This window comes from Typopeltis vanoorti, chromosome 15 (assembly GCF_054136105.1).
Source record: "Typopeltis vanoorti isolate ZY-2024b chromosome 15, IOZ_Tvanoo_1.0, whole genome shotgun sequence".
Lineage (NCBI taxonomy): Eukaryota > Metazoa > Arthropoda > Arachnida > Uropygi > Thelyphonidae > Typopeltis > Typopeltis vanoorti.
Window position 1 is genome coordinate 59,914,526 of NC_143563.1, and position 25,055 is coordinate 59,939,580.

The 25,055-nt window shown below is 33.7% G+C and overlaps 1 protein-coding gene across 4 annotated transcripts in view; it reads left to right on the forward strand.

Annotated features, from left to right (window-relative positions):
- The window catches only part of LOC150098793 (uncharacterized), a 327,468-nt gene that overhangs the window by 42,528 nt on the left and 259,885 nt on the right, over window positions 1-25,055 (forward strand). For all 4 annotated transcript variants that reach the window (XM_090405506.1, XM_090405507.1, XM_090405504.1 and 1 more), the window contains exons 4-6: window positions 1,341-1,492; window positions 17,001-17,084; window positions 23,003-23,210. In XM_090405506.1, coding sequence (XP_090261632.1) covers window positions 1,341-1,492; window positions 17,001-17,084; window positions 23,003-23,210 — 444 coding nt within the window. The remainder of the gene's footprint in view (window positions 1-1,340; window positions 1,493-17,000; window positions 17,085-23,002; window positions 23,211-25,055) is intronic.

Here is a 25,055-nt window from a genome sequence, read left to right on the forward strand (position 1 = left end):
TTTTACCCTTTTCAAGATAATTAATAAACAAAATGCTTTTAGCATCCCAAAACACAGATGCCATGACTTTTCCTGCTAATGGAAGTGACTTTGTCCTCTTTGGCACTGAAGGCTTCTGTCCACTGTTTTGACTGCTGTTTGGATTCTGGTGTGTAATGGTGAATCCAAGTCTCATCCATAGTAATAAATCGATGCACAAAATCAGTTTTATTCTTGTTAAAATGCTCCAAGCACTGTTCAGAGATTTTCATGCGCATGAGTTTTTGATCTGTTGTGAGCAAACGCGGCACCCATCTTGCGCAAAGCTTTTTTATTTGCAATTCTTCATGCAAAATATATCCTACACATTCATTTGAAATACCTATAGTCTCAGCAATTTCACATACTTTGATTCGTTGGTCATACAATACCATATTGTGCACTTGATCAATGATTTCTGGTGTTGTTACACTTTTTGGACGCCCTTCATTTCTTAATTGTCAAAAACGAAGGAGAAGAGTGCCCATAAACTTTTATGAACTTCGAATGAATTTCTTTTGCCATTAAACCTTCTTTTACAAAGAATTTTATAACAGCACAATATTCAATTTTATCCATTTCAAGGGATACAGACAACACTTTTGCTTCAGACAGCTGTATAAAACAAACTACTTAATAGAATGAATGACTTGCAATTTCACATGGATGCTTATGACAGATGTACCAACTTAGACAAAAAAAAATCGTGCCGATAGTGTTGCCATCAATGGTCAAGGCCGAGAACTTTTCAGACCACCCTCCTATTACCATTACAAATCTCCCAAAAAATTCTTAATGCTGAGAGGAAAGTGATTCAGCTGATAGATGGCCCTTTCTCACTTACTCACTTCAACCATTCCTAGATTGTTTGTTTTTTCAGCTCTTTGTCTTTCTTCAGGTACTTCCAATGATAATGCTCCGTCAAACTGGTATCCAGCATTCCTCTGCTCTCTATTGTGCCTGTTAAAATATGAGCAGTACCCCAGTATCCATTCACATTCCAACTACTAATCACTAATTCTGCTTTTCCTATGCTTTTATTTCAACTGCCGCTGTTCTTTGAAACAACCTTCCTCACAAAGTGTTTCCCCAACAACTACACCATCTAGTTTTTTAAGAAAAATGTTGGTAGGTTCTCTCTCTTTCCTGATTTTCGACTATACTCTACACATGGAACTAATGTGCATTAGGTTCTTCCACTTTTCATGTGGGATTGATTTTAAAAAATAGAGATGATAATAATAATAAGATTTCTTTTTCCTGTTATATTTAATATTGCTTATTTTAATTAAATAACCAAATTCTTCTTTTTATTTAATTAGGAAAGGATAAAACATATATAAACACCAGTGAAACTGATGAAGAAGCAGAAAAATGTGCAATTTGCTTAAATAGATTTCTTGGGCAGGACATTTGCTCTCCAGCAACATGTAACCATACATTCTGTTTGGACTGTATAATAGAGTGGTCAAAAGTAAGTTGACCTGTTTCATTAGGGAGCAGATAAGGATATAACCTTATAAAGTTTAAAATAATGAGGAAGTGAAGAGTAATTAATGTTATTACTAATTAATTAATTATTTCTTGTTTGTTGTTGTTAATGAATGGGAGTATCCAGGAAACCAGCATTGGCATTTGAATCTGAGATGAAGTATTGCTCAAAAGTTACTACTTCCTGGCTGGGGCCAGCATATGCTACTATCAGTCCCCCAAAGTGTTCTATGTCTGTAGATATGTGTAGTCAGTTGGTGGTGGTGGTGGGAGGGGATTGGTTTTCCTGTTGTGAGGTGAAAAAACCTAAGTTTCCAGGAGGAAAAATCCTCTGTCCCTCTATGAGACCATCTAACTCACCTTTAGTCAAAAATATTAATAGATAAATGTTCCTCACATCATAGACAAGAATCAGGCCTAGATCTTTCTGACCAAAGGACTTCATTCTATACTGACAGAGCTCTGGAGGCTTTTTAATTCATCATAAAATGCAGAGGCTCTTTTATTCTTTACATTAAACATTTTTGTTCATATTTAAACTTATAACTGTAGGTTATTACTTATTAAATGTTTTCATTATAATCATCAGAGTGGAATGTTTTGTAAACTTACCAGGGCAAACCAGAATGAAGTATGTCATATTTTATCTTTTTCGCATTAAACTTATCATATGCATATACAAAAAATTGTATAAATTTGGATTAGAATATCATAATAATTACATTTATAATAGTGGTAGTGATAGATGAGTTATGTAGGTTGTAAGTTTGGGATTGTTTGGTGTGAGATAAAATATAATTGGAGGTTGCTACATTCCATGATCATCCAAAAAGAATTGTAATATATCATCATCATGAGTGATTTCATTGATGTGAGAAATAGAATTTAGAGTTACTGAGAGATAACCAGGTTAAAGAAGAAAATGTGGCCAAATACAAATATCTTAAAAATCAAATTACAAGAAAATGTAGACAAGCCAAAAAAGAATACCCGGAAGAACAGTGTAATAACATAGATGAATTATTTAAAAAAAAGAAAATATAGAGAAGGCCTATAAAGAAATTAACAAACTGACTTTCAAATTTAATAAGAACAGCAAAAAATGCCATCAAAGATGAAAATGGAAAATTACTAATAGAATCTGAGGATATATTAATGGAATGGAAGAATTATCTTGAAAATCTCTATAATGGTGACGAACTTCATGTTGATATCAGCATAGAAAATCAAAATGAAGATAATCTAGAACTCCCAATAATGCGAGAAGAATTTGATAAAGCACTGTCTGAAATGAGTAAGGGGAAAAAGTCCAGGTGTAGACAATATTCCTATAGAACTGCTACAAAATCTAGATAATGAGACAAAAACCTTATTCTATCAATTGATAGCCCAAATCTATGATAGAGGAGAAATACCAAAGGAGTTTATGAAATCAACCATAATACCTATACCAAAAAAGAATAGTGCAAACAAATGCAGCCAATTTAAAACAATAGCTTTAATCCCACATGTTAGCAAAATTCTGCTAAAAATTATTCAAAATAGAATTTATTCAAAAATAGATTGTCTATTGGATGAAGACTAATTTGGATTCAGAAAGAATAAAGGAACAAGAGAGGCAATACTCTGTTTAAGAACAATAATAGAGAGAAGATTAGACCTTAGTCAAAATACTTACATTTGCTTCCTTGATTTAGAGAAAGCGTTTGTTAAAGTAAACCAGCAAACACTCCTAAATTGTCTAACTAATATTGGCATAGATTTGAGGGATAGGAAAATAATTTATCAAATTTACAAAAATCAAAATGGACGGATTAAAATCAGTGATAAGGAGAAAATAATAAATATAAGGAGTGGAGTAAGACAAGGATGTATACTTTCACCACTTTTATTTAATTTATATATTGAAAAGGCCATTCAGGAAACTAAAGATAAAATAAATAGTGGCATAAAGATAAATGGCAAGCAAGTCATGTGTATAAGATTTGTTGATGACATAGCCTTTGTAGCAGAAAACAGAAGAACGTTAAAAACAATGCTCGAATTACTAAATAATAACCTTGAAAAATATAAAATGAAAATCAACACAGATGAGACTAAAATCATTGTTACAGGCAAAATCCCTATCAATGCAGAGCATATAGACATCAGCAGGGAACAAATAAAACAAGTGAAAAGCTTTAAATATTTAGGAAGCCTAATAACAGAAGATGGCAGAACAAGAGAAGACATAACATCAAGAATAAACAATGCAAAAGCCCAATTCTCTAAGATGAAAAGCATTTTAAAAGGAAACCTCAACCTACAATTGAAAAAAAAATTAGTAAAGACATTGATATGGAGCATTGCACTGTATGGATGTGAAACCTGGATTCTAGGCAGAGAAGATGTAAAAATATTGGAGGCTTTTGAAATGTGGTGCTGGCACCGCATGAACAAAATAAAATGGACAGAAAAAAAATCAAACCAACAAGTCCTGAGAGAGATAAACAAAACAAGAACTCTAATTAACTCGATAAAAATTAGAAGGGATAGGTGCTTTGGACATATACTTCGAAATGATGAACTTGTGAAAAGAATAACTGAAGGCAAAATAGAGGGGAAAAGAAGAAGAGGCAGACCAAGGAAAAGCTTTCTTGATCAAGTCAAAGACAGCATGGGTTTGAAGAGTTACCAGGAGGTTAAGAAGAAAGCCAATGACAGAGCGGAATGGAGGAAATTGCTGCTGAGCTACCAGTCCCAAGACTGATGCAACTGATGATGATGATGAGAGATAACCACATTAAATAGCATGCAGTGGTGGTGACTTGCAATGCAAGATTTTTTTGATCCATTAATAGTGTCTGAGAATCAGTCTGTAAAATTAGGTGGTGATTCTGATGCTTCCGGTTAGTGAATAATTACATGATTTTTGACTATGGAGGTGGCAGTTCATTTGAAAGCCAAGATGGGATATGTGTGGAACTGTAAGGGAGGCAAATGTAATAAACTGAAAAGGTAGCTTGAAGTAGTTCCCTGATATGTGAAACTTCATGATATAGAAATAATTGGTAGTAGTTCAAAAGGTGTCTGAAGTAAGCTATACGTGATTGAGCCAAATAGTTAAGAGAATAAATTGCATTGGAATTAAATCGATGAATAAAACCTTAATGCAAGAGTTGTGTAAAAAGAAACTACATATGTAGTATCAGGAGAAGATTGATGGTCAGACTTAGGAGCAGCAAAAAGCAAGGTTGGAGAGCAGAAGTCAGCTAAACAGGCCAAGGGAGATCTGAGATTTTTTTTTTTTAAAACCATGTAATAAAAATTTTAGTCAGAGAGAATTTTTTTGCTAGACCATAGAAAAACCTTAATGAATGCAAATAATAGGAAAGCGAGAAATGCACTATAAATAGTTGATAAATGTTTACATTAGTAAAAGGTTTACATTCTAGGCAGACTCATTAGCGCTCTAGACCAGCGATTTTCAACTGGTGTACCATGAGATTTATGAAAACAAATTAATTGAAAGAAATAATGTTGTAATTTGCACATTTATTTATTAGTGTCTGGTCTTCCTTCTTCTTATGTGTGTAAATCAATCAAAATTATGTGTATTTTTTGCCAGATCATCAAAAAAATTAAAAGAATATATTTTTAGTGTGAATATCTATGATAGAGGAGAAATACCAAAGGAGTTTATGAAATCAACCATTATACCAATACCAAAAAAGAATAATGTAAACAAATGCAGCCAATTTAGAACAATAGTTTTAATCCCACATGTTAGCAAAATTCTGCTAAAAATTATTCAAAATAGAATTTATTCAAAAATAGATTATCTATTGGATGAAGAAATTTGGATTCAGAAAGAATAAAGGAACAAGAGAGGCAATACTCTGTGTGCTCTAGAGAAAGCTACTGACACAATGAAAAAGGAAAAGTTGGTCCTTGTTGGGGATCTAAATAGCAGAGTAGGAAATGATTGTCAGACATGCAAAAATATTTTGGGAAAATTTGGAGAAAAGAGCAAAGCTAATAATAATGGCAAATACCTGTTGGATTTCTGCTCAGGACATGGACTGGTTATTACTAACACCATGTTCCAACATAAAAATGTGCACAAATTCACATGGAGAGAAGAGGCAAGGAATAAGAAAAGTCTCATTCACTATGTCATTATTGATAGTGATGTTTTCTCCCTGGTGCAGGACACCAGAGTGTACAGAGGATTTGAAATTGGAAGTGATCACTATTTAGGCTTGAGCAGGATAAAATTGAATTTCATATTGAAAAGAATGACATGTAAGAAAGTTTTAAAGCGAATAAAAGTTGAGCAGCTCTCAGATATGAACTGTAGACTAAAATACACAAAGATTATTGGAAAAAAAAATGAAAGAGTTTGAGAACAGGAACCAAACCTTGGAGATTCAGTGGCAAGCCTTGAAGAAAACCCTGATTGATTCAGCGAGAAAGGCATGTGGTCTAATTTTTCTATCTTTGTCTGCAAGGATAGAAAAATCAGAACTCCATGGTGGACACAGGAAGTTAAAGAGGCAGTGAAGGAAAAGAAGAAAGCATATCAAAAGTTCCTGGCAAATAAGTCAGCTTGTGCTCTTAGAGAATATAGAGACAAATGTAAGAAAGCTAAACACTTTGTAAAACTAGCTAAACAAAAGTCATGGGATCACTTTGGCAAGAATATAGAAAATAAATATCAAGAAGGTGGCAAAATATTCTGGAGGTTGTTGGAGAAGCTTAGGAATGGAGGAAAGAGTGCTGTAAAAGGAGTTAGAGATGATAAAGGTGACATGAAAACAGGAGAAAAAGATATCCTTGAAGTATAGAGTAATTACTTTGAAAAACTGCTAAATGAAACAAGCAGTGATGTCAGCACAGTGATAAAAAACACTGACCAGGCATGCAGTCAGGAATACATATCCATACTTGAAGTAGAAAAAGCCATCAAAGGCTTGAAATGTGGAAAGGCAGCAGGAGTAGATGATATTCGACCAGAAATGCTGAAGTATGGTGGTATAAAAGTCTTACAGTGGCTGCACTGCATAGTTCAGAAAGCCTGGACAGAGGGACGAATTCCCGATGATTGGAGTAGAGCTCTCATAGTACCCATATATAAAAAGGGTAATAAAACTGAATGTGAGAATTACAGAGGTATTTCCCTACTGAGTGTTCCTGGCAAGATCTATGCAAGTATACTTGAGAAACGGTTGAGAAGAATTGTGGAAGAAAAGCTTGGTGAAGAACAAGCTGGATTCAGGTCAAATAGAGGCTGTCAGGATCAGATCTTCACTTTACAACAAATAGTGGAGAAATCATGGGAATATAACAAAGATCTGTATTTAAGTTTTGTCGATTTGGAAAAGGCATATGACAAGGTGCCAAGAGAGAAGCTATTTAATACGCTACAGTTATATGGTGTCAATTGGGCATTATATCAAGCAATACTTAGTCTTTATTTGAGTTGTAAGTCATCAGTTAGAATTGAAGGAAGTACAGGAAGATGGTTTAATGTTAAATCTGGTGTGAGACAAGAATGTACATTATCCCCTCTGTTATTCATTATCTATATTTATCACATTATGAAGGAAAGTGGTATTAAACATGATATGAAAATTGGAGATGTTAATGTCAGCTCTTTACTTTATGCGGATGATGTTATACTTCTAAATAAATCTACTACAAGTCTGCAAGATTCTCTGACTAAGTTGAATATCTGTTGTAATAGCAATGGGGTGTGAAGGTCAGCAATAAAAAGACAAAGACAATGAAAATAGGCAGAATTGTTCAAAATGTCAACTGTGTTGTGAATGGAGAACCTGTGGAACAAGTAAAACATTTCGGCTACTTAGGCACGATATTTAGTGAAGATGGTAAATTAAATATGGAAATAGACAACAGAATCAACAAAGCTGGTATGGTAGGAAGTCAATTGAATAAATTCATATGGAATAAGAGAGAAATTAGTCGGAACACTAAATTAGCTTTATACAAGACAGTGTTCAAACCAGTTTTAACTTATGGATCTGAGAGCTGGGTCAGAAGTAAAACACTTGACCAAAGACTAGAGACCGCAGATATGCGATATGAGAGTCCTGAGAAAAATTAGAGGCGTGAACAGATGGCATCAATGGCAATATCATATTAAAAACGAGAATATTAGGAAAGAACTTGACGTCAGCATCCAGGAATGTGTTAGCAGAGCTAATCTCAGGTGGTATGGTCACTTAAACAGAATGGGAGAGGAAAGATTAGCAAAACAAGTGTTCTCTGCCAGGTTGGCAGGAAAACGATCCAGAGGAAGGCCAAGATATAGGTGGATTGATACTGTACAAAGTGCCTTAGATGATAGAAATATAAGATCTGGTAATGTTGGAGTCTTGACAAGTAACAGACTAATTTGGAGGAAAATTGTAGATAGGAAGTTAGTAATGATGTAAATTTTTCATGTAGTACTATCATATCCTGTACACCCCTTGAGGGGACATGGCAGGAATTTGATGACGATGATGTTTTTAGTGTGCCGCAAAATTTTAATAATTAGTCTAGATGTACCGTATTATGGAAAATGTTGAAAATCACTGTTCTAGACGGTGAGGTAACTATACAAATGAATAGATCTGAGTTGAAGGTATGAAAGGTGTTGCAAGCATTGCCTGTAACCTGGTTGTCAGTCAGCTTGATCTTAGCATAAGTAAAATTCTTAATGAATGAGCATTGCTATGTTGTATTGATCCTAATGAATGAATGAATGGAGGAATAAGATAATTCCATTATGCAGTGGTGGGAGCTACAACTAATGTAATTAGTTCTAGATCAATCTGAATCTTTGGATTGGTTATTAAAGTACAGGTAACCCCTGATTTACTTGGATTTGCTTTTATGCATTTTTTTCCAGACTTTATATACATATATGCTATGCCATCATCTGTATGTTTCTATGCATGTGCTGCATATTACCCAGCCCATCATTTCATATCTGCGATTTCAAAATTCATTGCTGATTTGAAGAAATTATTAATAACAGATATGTAAATATCATTTCAATACTTCTGCTGTTGTTGTTTCCACATATCCATAATTTAATACAGGTTTAATTTGCACCCTTATTAAACATGTCAATTTTTTTATGTGCCAGCGTATCCTCATGACGTTGAGGATACGCTGGCATATAAAAAGAGGCATGCTGTTATCAGTTTGGATACAAAGTTAAAAATCATAAAAAATCTTGAGTCCTGTTTTAAGATTATTGACATGAATTTCACATTCACATGTATCGCACATGAATTTAAATTAAGCGAGTCGACAGTGAGAACAATCTTTAAAGATAAGGATAAAATTAACGAAGCGAAACCATCCAAGACTTAGAAAAATTGTTAATTTGCATGGATTGTAGATTTAAATAAAAAATCGATACCCATCAACATGCAAATAATACAGACATTTTACAGATGAGAGCCTTATGAATAAGGCTGAGAGCCTTATGAATAAGGCTCTCACTTTTTACAGGCTGAGAGCCTTATGAATAAGTCTCTCAGCCTGTAAAAATAAAATAGAAAATCAATAAATAAAAAAACAGTCAAAAGATGTGAAAATAATGATATTTGTCCTCTGTTTAACATGGAAATTTGCTGGGTATTTCATGGAAATACCCCCCCCCCCCCTGCATAAAATGGTGGTTACCTGTATTGGAGAGGCTGGGACCCTCATGCAGAGAGAATAGATAATACATGATCCTCTATAGAGGATTGCACTTTGTTACAGTTAGCAAAGTTAAATGTGAGTAGACTGCTAAAGTCCTTTAGCAGTCTACTCACATTATGTAAAGAATGACAGCAGAGTTGATGTGAGGAATGGATCACAGTACATCTGGATTTTCCCCAAGATATTAGACAGGATTCCATATGAGGAGGTTGGTTCTTCCACAACCCGAATGGATGGATATGCAAATTGGCTTTTGGTATGGATAGGATAGCAGCTGACATGTATTAGAAAGAAGTGATGTTTGGAGGTGTAAAGTCTAAAAGATGGTGGCCAATAGTGTACAGTAGGATTCTCTTCTTGGTCATTATTATCTGAATTGTATATTCATGATATTGGAGATGATCTAGAATATAATATCAGTTATTTATTTACTTGTTTACTTATTCTCTTTGTGCCCCGTGGTATATAAGGCTAAGATCCTTTCTGTCCCGAACCGGTGTTCTTACTTCTAACCAGCTCACCCATCCAGCTTCGTTTCTCTCCTCCTTCATCATCCTTTGCCATGTGAGTTTGGTTTTCCTCTTATGCCTTCCTTTAGAGGTCCAAGTCAGAGCCACCCTTAGGATGTCGTCATGGTTCATCCTGAGTACGTCTCGTCCATCTCCATCCACGCAGTTTGATTTCCTCTTGAATACTCTTTGTGTTAGTTATTTTATAAACTACTTTGTTTAATATTTGGTTTGGCTAATAAATTTTTAGAATTTTTCTAAGACATTTGGTTTGGAAACTGTTTAACTTTTGTTCTTGCATTTTATTTATTTTCCAAGTTTCTACTCCATAGAGGTAGGACAGATCTAACATTACTTAAAAAGATCTTCAGTTTTGTTTTAATCTTGTATGCTGCAATATAATGAATTTAGTTTAATCCTTTATCCAAGTGTGAGCAAACAAAGTTTGCGCCTGAAAATATCTTCGGGACTGAGGCAAGGTGGTGCATCTGTTGGCAACTCGTAGCAAAGGTGGCCCAAGCTCTCATCACTCCTTGTCTCAGTATCTCCCACCATGCAAAGCACATCTCCTTGCGGATATGTATAATGCCATGCATTAAGGGAAGGGCCACCACCCAGACCAGTTTCAACCTTTATTGAGGTCTCGTCAGTGGGAGGTAGACCCAAAAGTGGTGATACTAAGGCAGAAGCAATGGAGAGGTCATATTTACCTATACGAGTTGCCAACCGGTGTACCACCTTATTATTAAATTACTCTGGATTTAGAGAAAGATGTTGGAAGTTTATTTTGCACTTGGTTAGACTATAATAAATTTAGTTTAATCCTTTATCCAAGTGTGAGCAAACAAAGTTTGTGCCTGGAAATATCTTCAGGACTGAGGCAAGGTAGTGCATCTGTTGGCAACTCGTAGCAAAGGCGGACTAAGCTCTCATCACTCCTTGTCTCAGTATCTCCCACCATGCAAAGCACATCTCCTTGCGGACATGTATAATCCTATGCATTAAGGGAATGGCCACTACCCAGACCGGTTTCGACCTTTATTGAAGATGAAGATCTGTTGTAATGATTCCAGCCCTGGTTCTGAAGCCTTCTTGTTCTTCCCTCACTTAGCTTTGATTTAATTTTTTATTCTTTCCATTAATATTCCTGCTAAATACCTTTCCTGGCCCAGATAAAAGGCTGATTCCTCTCCAGTTTTCACATTTTGTTAGGTCTCCTTTTTTTGGTATTTTCCCTATCACTGCTTCCTTCCACTGATCCGGTATTTTCTCAGTTTCCAGAATCAGATTGTATAATTGAGTTAATTCATTTGCAGCAGTAATTCAATATATATGTTGTCATTTCCACATGCATTTGCAGACTTTTGTTTCTTTATTGCGTTCATTACTTCATTTGGAATGATTCTTTCAATGCTTATGTTTAGTTTATGTTGTTCTCCTGTTCTAACTGTATTAGAAGTTCTTGTGCATTAACTTTGTCACCACTTTATGTTACATTCAAAGTTTCACTAAAATATTGTTTCCATCATCTTTTACTTCCTGTTCCTTTGTTAACTTTTCATTTTTATCCTTTACGCAAGTTTCCAATTTCTTTTCCAGACAATTTTCACGTTATTATTTCATATACTGTATTAAGTTGTCCCATGTCTGCTGCTCTACGCCTACATTGCCATGCTTTCTGTGTAAGACCTTTTGTCTATTCTGGCTTATTTCTTTACTTCTTTATCAACAGAATTATATTTTTTTTTATATATATATATATCTGATAAAGCCTTTTGGACTTTGTACTGTCTTGTGGTATTTTTATTGTTTTCCTTTCCTTAATTAAATTCCAGGTTTTTTGTGTTATCTATTCTTTGTTTATTTTTCCTCCAGTCAACTTTAAATGTTTATAAGCATCTTGAAACTTTTTCCATTTATCATTTACTCTTTTTTGACAGTCATTTTCTTCTTCATCCATTTGCTCCAGTTTTGGGAATCTGTTTCTAATAGATGTAATGAACTGTTCTTTTATTTCTTTGTTATTTAGTTTTGCTATATCATATCTGTTTCTATTCTTACTTTCGTTTATTTTATTTGCTTTAAGTTTTAATCTTAGTTTGGCTAGTACTAAGATATGATCTGATTCAATATCTGCTCCTCTTCTTACCTTTACATTCAGAAGTGATCTTCTGTATTTTCCATTTATTATTATGTAATCAATTTGGTTTCTGATTTTTCCATTAGGGAAGTCCAAGTAAATTTATGGATATCTTTGTGTTTAAAAAGGCTACCTCCAACTAATTGGTCGTTTATCTCAGAAAATTCTATTAATCTTTCACCATTTTGATTTATTCTACCACAAGCTTCTTTTCTTATTGCTTTACAACTGTCTTGAGTTTTTCTTCATATTTTTGTGTTAAAATTGCCCATCATTATAAGAATATCATGTTTGGGTATTTTATCTATTACTTTTTGCAGTTGTTCATAAAATTTTTCCTTTTTCTCATTCAGCATTATTTGTAGGTGCATAAATTTGTATTATTGGCATTTTGACAATGTTGAATTGAAATGTGCAATAATGATTCTGTCATTTACTGGTTCCCATTCAATAAGGCAACTTTTAGTCCTTTTATTTAGTATTAGTGCTACTCCTTTTATGTGTGTTTTCGTGACCAGAGTATAGGACTGTATGTTTATTTCCAGTTACCATCTGTCCAAAACCTATCCATCTGAGCTCACTAATTCCCAAGATGTTTATATCATAAGCATCCATTTCTGAGATAACCTGTCTTGTTTTTCCAGTTTCATATAAGGTTCTTACATTCCATGTAAGAACCTTATATGTTTTAAGTTACAAATTTTAAGTTACATTTTTCCATCTTAGAACTTCCAAAAGGCTTTCACTCTGAGACTTCATTTTTACAGTTTTTACTTCCCAGCTGAGATAGTCACTTTCTGGTGTCTTGCAGAGTATTCTGTTCCTTTCATCAGTTATGGTTTGTTCAGGATTCTTAGTTTCCATAATCATTTAATTTTTATTGGAAAGGGGGGTTTTATTAGCCCTTTGCCATACCTTTCTCAGTCGGGCTTGGGACCATCTATGGCGGAGTTAATATCAGTTATTTGCTTATGATATAAAGTTGTGGAGAATGACGAGGATTGTAGTTGATTTGAACAGCTTAGTTTTCTATCAAATGTCAGTTCAGTACTGACGTATAAGGTTATGCATTACAGAACTGACATAATCACAGACAGATTATGATATTATTAGGGACTGCATTATTAAGGCATTTATCATCACATTGGATAACTACACTGCTCAAGAGAATACTAATTTATAGAAATAAGAAGGCTATTATTCCATTTGACGACTTTAATTTATGTTTGGAATTATGTTAAGAGTTTGACAGAGATAGTCACTTGAGTTCTATGGAGAGAAGAATAGCAGTTGAAAAGACCATATACCAGAACAGATTGAAGGAATGTGGTTTTCAAAGTTTGAGAAATAAATGGTGGAGTGACATTATTAAATATACAAGTTTTTAAGGGGATCTTACAGTATACGGTGGGGGGGATCTGAAAAGTTCCGATGAGCAAAAGTGATATTAAAGCAACTGATATAACCACAAGAAAGTACATGCTAGTAGCAGAGTTATTAAGGTAACTTATGTTCTTATATTCTTATATCTTTGTATGTTCTTTCTTGTGGTTATTTATATCAGTTGTTTTAATGTCATTTTTGTTCTAGGTATTTATCAGAACTTTCCAGACTTCCCCTCATAGATACAAATGTATTTTGCAACTTTTGGCAGGTGGTAAAGAATTCATGGTCACCCCTGGAAGCTAAGTTTCAGTGTGGTTAGGAAGCATATGAAATCCATTTTCTTGTGTAATGTAATACATGTGAAATGGTCTACCATTGGGTGTTGTGAGTGCATTTTCAGTAAATGTGTTCAAGGAGAAATATGACAAGTATTTAGGCTTGTGTGACTAGAAAGATCCTCCTTTTGAATTCTTGGACTTCTTATAAAGTCTGTATAATAATATAATAATAATCCTAAACAACTTAAAATGATAATAAATGAATTATATACACATAACTGGCCACTGAATAGAAACCTTTATGCAGATGTTCACTGAACATCACTTATACAAAGTATAAGTGACGTTTATGTACATCCATTTTATTTTGCATATTTTATTTTGCATATTGACCAAGTATTTTGCATATACAAAGTATATGCAAAATACTTGGTCACGTGTGTCATTATTTGTTCTAGGCATCTATTTAAGAATGTTGCTGGTCAGTAATTGTCAGTAGTGTTGATTTCTCTGAGTTTGATTAGAGCTTATTTTGGGTGCCCGTCTGGCTGGAGCCATGATTTTGAAAACAGCAGAGTTGACTGGTTTCTCAAAAGGTAGATATTCTGGGTGTTTAATCAATGGAAAAGTAACCCACATTGTCTAAGAGGTGTAACTGTGGTCCTAAGACGGTCTGTCAGAAATGAAATCGTCATCATCTCAGAAGGCTTGTATAGACAAACAACTTCCTGTGTGCAGTATTTGATTGAAGCATTTAATGAAGGCTGTTCCCAACCCATATCTCACCAAACTGTGCACAGGGAATTGAAGAGGATCAGTATTGGCAGTTCCATGCATGTACGGAAACCTCTGATTTTTATGAATTCAGTGGCTGGTATGTGTAGATCCTTTAAGAACTATGTAGATCTGCTGAAATTGTATATGATTTCTTTTATTAGCAGATATTTTCTGTGAAATGATGACAGTCATATTTATGACTTAAGTCTCACTTTGTATAATGGCATCTCTGCATTGGCAGAAAGTTATTGAACAACTGTCACTTAGATATGGAAATGCAAGTGGAAGATAAGAAGATAAAAGTAACAGAAAAGCAAGTTGGATAGGGGGATACCTGAATAAATTCAAAACTTGATTTTGTAGAGAGTTTTTCTGCAATCTAAGAAGAAATAGTAACTGATAATATTGAAGGCAGTAGAACAAAATAGTCTGTCATAATTCAGTGACAATAATTACATGCTCGAAATACTTTCAAACAAGATAATGTTTTTATTATGCAGCAGCAAACTTATAAGTTAATGTTAGGAAAAAAACAGTGGACAATTTAAATTTTTGGAATACCATACCCCCCCCCCCCCCCCCTTATCCACAGGTTTGCTATTCGTGGTCAATCCTGGTCAGAAAATATTAAATGGAAAATTCCAGAAATAAACAATTTATAATTACATCGTCAAAGTGAATAGATCCAACATTATTTCAAAGCCAGTTGTTTGTAGAAATTATAAAAGTTTCATAAGTTGACCTGAGAGTTTACCAGAATACAATCCTCGCCATCCCCAAGTTACCTTAGCTTGCACTACTTGACTTAAGTAACTCAGGGATGCTGAGGATTGTATTCTCATAAACTCTCAGATTAACTTATGAAACTTTCATAGTTTCTACAAACATTCGGCTTTGAAATAATGTTGGATCTAATATCCATTTTGCCTATGTAATTTTACATTGCCAAAATGAAGCATATGGCTCTTTCTTTTAGTAATAGACAACTCATAAGTTTTAAATTGCACACCGTTCTGAGTAGTTCTCAGTTATCAGATCGACTGTCATGGTGTCACACTGCTTGTGTTCAAATAACCCTTATTTTATTTAATAATAGCCCCAAAATGCAAGAGTAGGGATGCTGGCAATTCAGATATGCCAAAGAGAAGCCGTAAAATGCTTCCTTTTAAGCGAAAAAGGTGAAAGTTCTTCACTTCATAAAATAATAAATAAAAATAAATAATAATAATAAAACGTGTGCTGAGGTTGCTAAGATTCCGTTCACATTCAGATAACTTTTATTACAGTATGTTGTTATAATTATTCTATTTTATTATTAGTTATTGTTGTTGATCTCTTACTGTGCCTAATTTATAAATTAAACTTTATCATATGTATGTATAGGAAAAAAACATAGTATACATAGGGTTCGGTACTATCTGTGGTTTCAGGTATCTGCAGAGTGTCTGGAATGTATCCACCACAGATAAGGTGGGAGGACTTTTGTAATACATTCTAGGAAAATTGTTGAAATGTTTTCTATATTTGTCTGCCCTGGAACTGGACATATAATAAAATATTTATTAATTGCTAGTCTGATTGACCAAGCAGATAGTGTATCTGCTCTCTAGCCAGTTATATTACAGACTGCGAATTCAAATCCTACCATGGACACGGATCTTTGTTGAGTACCTATAGGTGTTAGAGAAATTTAATTGTACAATATGAGACCTCCACCCTGGAGACTTTGAAGTGCTTTGAAAAGTTCCATGTTTATTGTCTAGAGGAGCAGCGTTTCGAGATTATCTAATCCTTAGCCACCAGTGGTACAGATGTATTATTGATTAATGTCTTTCCTGGATGGAATTCATATAAAAAAAATTCAGACTGTTTTCATACACTACTTCTATAAAGAAAAAAGAATGAACCTGGATGATATTTCTACCGAAAAATTTTATACCTATGTACTTTGATGTAAACTAAAGGATTTATGAAGTAAAAGGAAAGTTCAGTTTCTGAGTGAAAGATTGAATGAGTAGGAACCAGTATAAAGACAAAGCTGATTTTTAGGGCTGAAGGCTGTTTATAATGAAATGTTTTTTAGTGTGAAGAATTTGATCAGCTAAGCTAATGGCTTTTATTCCCTTATAGGGAGTAGGTGAGGCCGTTTAGACTGAATGGACAGTTTAATCTCCACTGGTAGCCAATCAGAGATAGCTGACTCAGGACAATTACTAAATTTGAGCAGCATCAAGTGAAGGGGCAGATAACAAGTGCTGCCATCTTGTGGTCCCTAATGCAATATTTTTAATGTCTGAAATGATGTGGATTCTATTGTTGATTTTCTTAAGTTTATGTGATAAAAAACCTTCAAAACAAGCACTTGTGCCAGAAATCATTTAACTTGGGAACCAGCTGAAGAACGGCTTAGCAAAAGTTCCTTTAGTCATGACTAGAATTGATCTTACAATGCTCTTCCTTTGGGAGGCCTTGCGCTGAGGAGTATACATAGTGCAAACACCACTTCCACTTAGTTTCACTGAGCTATACAAACTGAAGAATTTGATTTAGTAGCATTATTTTATAAGCTTTCTTTCAAGATTTTTAGCAAACATAAATCATTAAAACTTAAATAATTTTTATTAAGTTTTGGGGAAAAATTATATTTAATTTTTTGAATATATCTTGATTATATCACTTTTTTTTTTCTTTCTTAAATAGAACGTTAACACCTGTCCTGTAGATAGAACTGAATATACAACATTATTTCAACTGCAAGAATTAGGAGGAAGAATTATCAGAAAGGTATATTTATTTGAAATTCTCATGTTTTATAAAATGTATTTGAAATGTTTTACAGTTCCAGTCTCTTTTATTGATGAATTGACAATTTATTTCTTTTTAGGTTATACAGTGGTCAGCATTCATAGTGAAGAATTTATGGAGACAAAAACATGTGTTGGAATAATTACTTATAATTAAGAAAATAATATTTGACCTCTGTATTGAGGTCATCATCAGGAAAACATTAAATCAAAAAAAATTATTAAACAAATATGTACAAAATTAAAAATTAATTCACAAAATAAAATAAACTTTTCATATATATCAGTATAAGGCACACTTGTCACTTCTTCCCTCAGGCCTATTACAAGGTCTACTAAAAATCTACACACACACACACACACACACAGGCCAATACATACATAAAAATTCATACCATCATCCAATACAAAAACTAGGGGTGAACAGCACCTTCAAACACAGAGCCCTAACAATTTGCTCCAATGAACAGGCTTTAAACAAAGAATATGAAATTATTAGCCAAATGTTTGTAAAAAATGGCTACAAAAAAAAAAAAAAAAAGATTACAAGGATGCCATAGCCATACACCATACATTAGGGGTATATCAGAAAAAATTGATAGAACACTACATAAATACAATATTAAGGCAACCTTCAAACCTAATGCAAAATTACGAAATTTACTTAGCTCTTCTAAAGATCCTCCTCTATACCTTTCCCACTCAGGGGTTTACAAAATTCAGTGCACCTGCAACCTGCCTAACATAGGAGGAAACAGGGTGCACCATCCCAATAAGAAAAGATGAACATAAACACCACATTATATTCCTTCACTATGATAAATCAGGCCTGTCAGACCATGCATTTCAAACAAGTCACAGAATTGAATGATAAATTCATGTAAACACAAGAAAGATATTTAATTAACCAAATATTTCGGCTGGAAATAGCAGACCATCCTCAGTGGTATTACAAGAACAGTTTTAAAAAATACAAGCTAGATTATTAACAATAGATAGTTAAAAAAATGAACATGCTGCATGATGTTATATCACTAAGTACGAAACGGAATATTTTGAAGTAGAGACATGATTGAAAAAAAAAAAAATTAACGAGTAATCTTGATTAGACTTTTCCAGATTTTTGAAATAGCTATACAGTCATTACGATTCAGGTTAGGACGATGGAGCAAGGCCTCAACGCTTTCCTTGAACAAGCTTTCAAACCTATAACGGGATCTATGCAAGAAGTGAGTCCTGGCCCAAAGGATGCTGTGGTCAGTTTTAATCCCGTGCTGAGCCAATCCAGACTTTTCAGGTTTGTTGTGAAGAATGGAGGATTGATGTTCTTGGATGCTTTTTTCAAGAGAATGTCCAGTCTGTCCAAAATAAGAGAGATCACAGTTGCAAAGAATTTGATAAACTCCAGGAAGAGATAAAGTTGAGCGTTTGTCTTTAGGAGAAGGAAAATGAGAAGACAATTTGTTAATAGGTGAATATGTACCTGTTAAGTCATATTTCTTTAAAATTCTTGCGATAAGTTCTGAAATACCGGAGATATAAGGAATTGGCACTCAACGTATTGAAACTTTGTAGTTTTGTGGAGGATTATAAGAATTGATAGGATGTTGAGTACTTTTTTCAGAAAAAGCCATTGAGTTTCATGTGTTGTTGAATAGTAGAAAGTTCTTTCTGTAGATAATCAAAAGTAGAATAATTAGTTTTGGCTCTTCTAATGAGGCATTTTATAATTCCTGTTTTTTGACATGGATGATGGGCTGATTCTTTAAGAATATAACGACCTGTGAACATTGGTTTCCTGTATGCTGTAGATGTAAGAGTATTTGAAGGTGACCGGATTAGGAGAACGTCTAAAAAAAGATAACTGGTTGTTTTCTTCTATTTCCATAGTAAACTTTATACGATGATGTAAGGAATTGATACTGTTTAAAAAAGAAGGTAAAGAGTTTTTGCTGTGTGGCCAAATAGTAAAGATGTCATTTATATATCTTACCCAAAAGGATGGTTGAGGGCAAATAGATAAGAAGAGGACTTTTTCTAAATGTTCTAAATAAAAGTTGGCTAAAGCAGGAGAAAGAGGACTTCCCATGGCCGTTCCTTCTGCTTGACTGTAAAATTTATTTTGACATACGAAATATCCAGAATGTATTACGAAATCGAAAAGTTTTATAATGTCTTCAGGAACGATGTCAGCAAGTAATTTTAAAGTTTCCTTGAGAATTACATTGGTATATAAAGATTCTATATCAAAGCTAACCATAAGATCTCTAGGTTGTAATGAGACATTTTTTAATTTTTGTAAGAAATCTGAGGAGTTCTTTAAAAAAGAATTAGAGTTACCAATGTAAGATTTCAATAATTTAGCTAGATATTTGGCTATACGGTAAGTAGGAGAATCAATACAATTTACTATTGGACGAAGAGGATAGTCAATCTTATGAATCTTTGGAAGACCATAAAATCTAGGAGGTCTTGCAATTTTTTTTTTTTTTTTTTTTTTTCAATCATGTCTCTACTTCAAAATATTCCGTTTCATACTTAGTGATATAACAAAACAATTTATTGGAGGATAAGTTAAAGGAATGTACACAGCCACCATTTTTCTTGATATATCTAAAGCATACGACTGTGTTCATCATGACTTACTACTACTGAATATGTCTAGTATGGCATTAGAGGAGTTACTAATGATTGGTTCAAATCTTATCTGAATAATATAAAACAGTATACTGGCTATGGCTCATTCAAAAGCACAATAAAAATAATAAAATGTGGAGTCTCACAAGGCTCAGTGCTAGGAACCATCCTATTTTTAATATATGTTAATGATCTGTCAATACAAATATAAATTTGTGTTGACAGATCATAAATTTGTTAATAATAAATATGCAAATACAAACTTTTTCACAAAATGATATTCGCTGATGACCCCATATTGGTATACACTGAAATGACCTTTGAGGATCTAGAAAATTGATTAACCATGATTTGTTGAAACCAAATAAGTGGTTTAGCAATAATAATCTTAATATTAATACTGATAAAATGAGATATATGTACTTCACGTTAACAGATAAGCTAAATCACAATATAAGTATAAAATGGCATGAAACAAAATGTAGTGATATCCAAAATTGTGATTATAGCTTAGTCAAAAAAGCAAAATCAGACAAGTATTTGGGCCTCCATATCGATACATACGATACTCGATACATGGAACATACATATCTCATTTTTAACAAATAATTGAGGTTCATAATTAACAGAATATATTATATTAAAAAATTTGTACATGCAACATTCTTAAGATGCTTATACTTTTCTTGGGTAAATTCCTCACTGCAGTATGATATCACCTACAATAATCTGCTTCCTTTGATCTTTCTTTCTTAATCCTCCTCTTCTACCTTTGACAGTGTCAAGGTTTTTAATTCTTGCAACTGCAACCATCTTTAGGATAAGGTGGTTAGCCTTATGCCTCTTGGTGTATCCCATGTCTGTAGATGCATGTGTTAACAGGGCCAGTTTGCCTGTTATAGGGGACGAAAAACACGATTTTCAAGTGAAAAAAACCTCCTCCCTCCATATGAGACCAGGTAACTCACCTTTCATTGAAAGAGACCAGATAGAGATTCCTCACATCTTGTACGAGAATCAAACCCAGGTCTTTCCTACCAAAAGACTTAATTTATAATGACTGAGCTACAGAGACTTCCTTTGATTCAAATACAAAATAGAATAATTAGATATATTATTTCTGGGAAAACTCCCATGTTACTCCTCATTATAAACTATTATAATACAGCTATATTGCCTGCTTCAGTTTAGGAGTACCCCTGTTTAAATGTCATTGGCTATTTACTCATGGGTTCTTAGGGCATTATGAGTGTAGATGTACTAAAAAGTATATGTAGCTTAAGGAATAGAAATTGCACATACCTTTTTCTGGGTGTTGTGGCTTTTCCTCTGTCTGCGATGTCGAGAACTGCAGAGTGTGTGTGTGGTGTGGGGCCACACCACACACACTCTGCAGTTCTCGACATCGCAGACAGAGGAAAAGCCACAACACCCAGAAAAAGGTATGTGCAATTTCTATTCCTTAAGCTACATATACTTTTTAGTACATCTACACTCATAATGCCCTAAGAACCCATGAGTAAATAGCCAATGACATTTAAACAGGGGTACTCCTAAACTGAAGCAGGCAATATAGCTGTATTATAATAGAATAATTAGAGCTATAGCCATTATTAAATTCACATATTCATCCAACAATCTGTTTGCCATTACAAAAACTCTATCTTCATTGTTGTATATTATATGTAAGAAATAACATTGTAAATTTTTTGGTATATATTGTGGACTATGGTTTACTCATTTGCCAGAACTTGCATGTAGTACCTAAGGCTAACAAAGAAATTTTTCATAAATTCTTTGAAAACTCCCAAATGAAATAAAATCAGAATATGTTTCAGAAAAAGATTGAAAGCCTACCTCATGGGACTAAATACTATTGACCTCTATTTTAAATGTATATTATAAGAGATCACTATGATTTATGAATTAATTAATTAGCATAATGAGACAGCGGCCAGTCCCATATGGATAGTACAGTATACCATCTTATGAAGCTATTGGTTATAATGTATTTCTTGTCTATCAGTTGTGTGTGTTCTCCTGGCTGGTTTGTCTGTCTGAGGGGCAAAAATCCTGAGTTTCGAGGAGAAAAAAAATCCCTCTACCTTGCATTTAGTCGAAGAGACCAGATAAAGGTTTTTCACATTATGGACGGGAATCGAACCAAGGTCTTCTTCTATACTGATTATATTATAATTTATATTATAGATTATGATTCTTGATATATTATGACAAGTGACATGAGCCCTCATTGATATGATCATCGAATTTTGCAGTGACTGTATCGTGTGTATATTTAATTTTTCTAGTAACCAGTATCGTTATGACCCTTGGTTACATTACTGTTCCTTATATTTTCTTTTCGTGTTTATTATCATGTCTATTCCTTAACATATCAGACTCTACATTACTGTTCAAGCGGTGATATTATATTTCGAGTGGTTATATCATATTTATAGTATTTTTCTATGTTCCCTTATCACGTATTGCTGTAACAAACATCACTATTTATGATGTTATCATTTATACCAATTCTGCAGTCAGTATTTTAAAAATTTTAATTAAAAAAATTTAAATGTTCCCACTTTCCAAAAATAAAAATAAATAAATTATTATTTCTATTATTACATAACACCTCCAGGGAGTCCAAAGACTCATCAAGAGAGCACCTGCTCTATAGCTCTGTCTCCATCACTCAATCCACCAACTGACTGCAACTGCACCAATGCCATCTACCGCCGACCACCCCACTAGTATTTCTACAAACAATCACAAACATCTATACCCACGGCAGGATTCAAACCCACAGCCTTTTGGCTGGAGAGCAGATACGCTAACCACTCAGCCAGCCAGGCTGGCAAATAAAATAATAATAATAATGGCAAATTGGATTTTATCCATTTTTCTGTATATTGGAATGCGCATTATAGTGAATTTCCTTGAGAAAAGCATCAGTGGGGCTTTCGGTGGGTCTTTTCCAGTAATAGTAATACAGTATGGTGCAAAAAGAACAGTACTGAACTTCATATATCATTGTAGTACAACATATATCATTGTAGTTATTTAGCACTTTTTTTTTTTTTTTCACCATACTGTATATAATGACCATATTTGTGTTTGTCATTATAAGAATTAATAAATGATGATGATGATGATGATGATCAGCCAGTGGAAATCCGTGTATGTGGATTTAAAATATTCATTTCATATTTAGATGTATATAATAATGGTGTGTGCTTAGGTTTTGTATTGTTTTCTCAGATTCCAGTTGAATGCCATCATTCAGAAGATGATCCTGTTGAGGATGATATAACATTGTGTGAAATATGTGGTAGAAGTGATCATGAAGATAGACTGCTTTTATGTGATTCTTGTGATTTGGGTTATCATTGCGAATGCTTATCACCTCCTTTAGAAACCATTCCAATCGAAGAATGGTTCTGTCCTTCATGTACATTGAATAGGCAAAGTAAGTATAACTGTTTTTTCACATGCTAATTTTTGTCAAGAGGGAAAAATTAAATTTTTATTTATACAGTTATTCTGTATCTGTAGCCTCCAAAAAATTTGGTGTCCTCTTTTGTTGAAGATACAACTTCCCACTAGTATAATTCTAAAACACTATATAAATCCTTGCCCAACTTTAGAAATACTGTTCTTATATTTGGGATGGCTCATCAGAAACCTCCCTAAGAATGCTTGATGTTCTTCAGAAAAGAGCAGTCCTCTTAATAAATGACCTTAAATCTGCTCAACTTTAGAATGCTCTTCACATTTGATAATATCCAAAAGAGGGCATTCTGCTTGATAGACGATACTAGATCTCCGAAGGAATAAGCATTTCTTGTCTTCCAAATAAAAGAGCAGTTTTAGAAGTAGATTTCAATTTATGGTGAACAGGACACCTGCCATTTAGTTAAATTTTGCACACATTAATCATTAAAGCTTCGACTATCTTGAAAAACTATATAGCATTCTTCCAATTCAGTAAACAATTCTCAAGTTTTATTTCTCGGACCAGAATTGAAAATATTTTTCTTGAGACTTTCCCACAGTATAACATTCAAAATTCCATATTAATTTTTCCCCCCTGTTTATATTGGGCTGTATAAGTATGAGTTTTTCAGATAACAGAATTCAGTTTCTTTGGTATATATGTATCCTGAACTGCTAAAATAATTTTCCTTCTTTAGGTACATTTCACAAAATGTGTGTAAACACCTGCTAGTTTGTTTATCCATCCTTCCATATGTGGATTATTTCTGGATGCTGGAAGGATGGATTTATTAAAATTAAATCCATCCAAATTACAAATATTTGTTGAGCTATCTTGGTTTTCATTTCAATGGGACCAAAGAGTTTTCCTTCTTTTCTGGAGAACATCAAGCATTCTTAGGGAGATTTCTGAGGAGCCATCCCAAATACGGGAACAGTATTATAAAAAGAGTGACCCCATTATGATGTAACTCAGTGTAACTGTGGCATTTGGATTTACTAATCCAAATTCCAGAAATTTCTGCCTTGGTATTTCATGCTGTCGTTACTCATCACTTTTCTTTCAGAAATCATTTTCATGAAATTGCTGTACCTCAAAACATGTCTTGTCCATTTCCCTCTTTCATTTTCACTATCCTAATAATGTTTCTGTCCTCTCTTACTTGTTTGAGTACTTTTTCTTTGGTCACTTTTCAGCCAATTTTTTAATTTTCATTACTCTTCACTAACACCATAGCTCAAATGCTTCCACTGTTTTAATGTATTGTTTTGACAGTAGTCTGTACTCCCCTTATCTAAAAAGCAAGACTCCAGACAACACTTTTATGAATCTTTTCTGCAGTTACAAATATATGTTCGAGGAGAATAAATGTCTCTTCTTTGTTAAAGCATCCTTCTTCTAAACCTGGGTCTTATCTGTCGTGGAAGCTCTAAACACTTCATTTACCACATTGAAATTCTACATCTTATGTCTCTCTCTTTCACTTTTACCATTCTCAATTAACACACTCCTCAAATATTTAAAACTTGAAACTTTCACTCTCCTATAAGATCTTAGCAGTGACTAGGGAGTTTATACTTGTGACTAGGACTTTGGTGGTTTTATTAGTATGGATAGTTATATTTTTTAAAAATTCTTCTGAAAAATGCAAAACATTTTGCAGTTCTTTTCTGAATCAGTTGTCATCACAATGCCATCTGCAAATGTAATCCAGGGTATCATGTGACCATTTATGAGTATATTGCACACTATTTCCAATTTTATTTCATGTATAGCTTGTTCAGTATATAAGTAAAGTAAAAAAGAAATGGAGGCAAT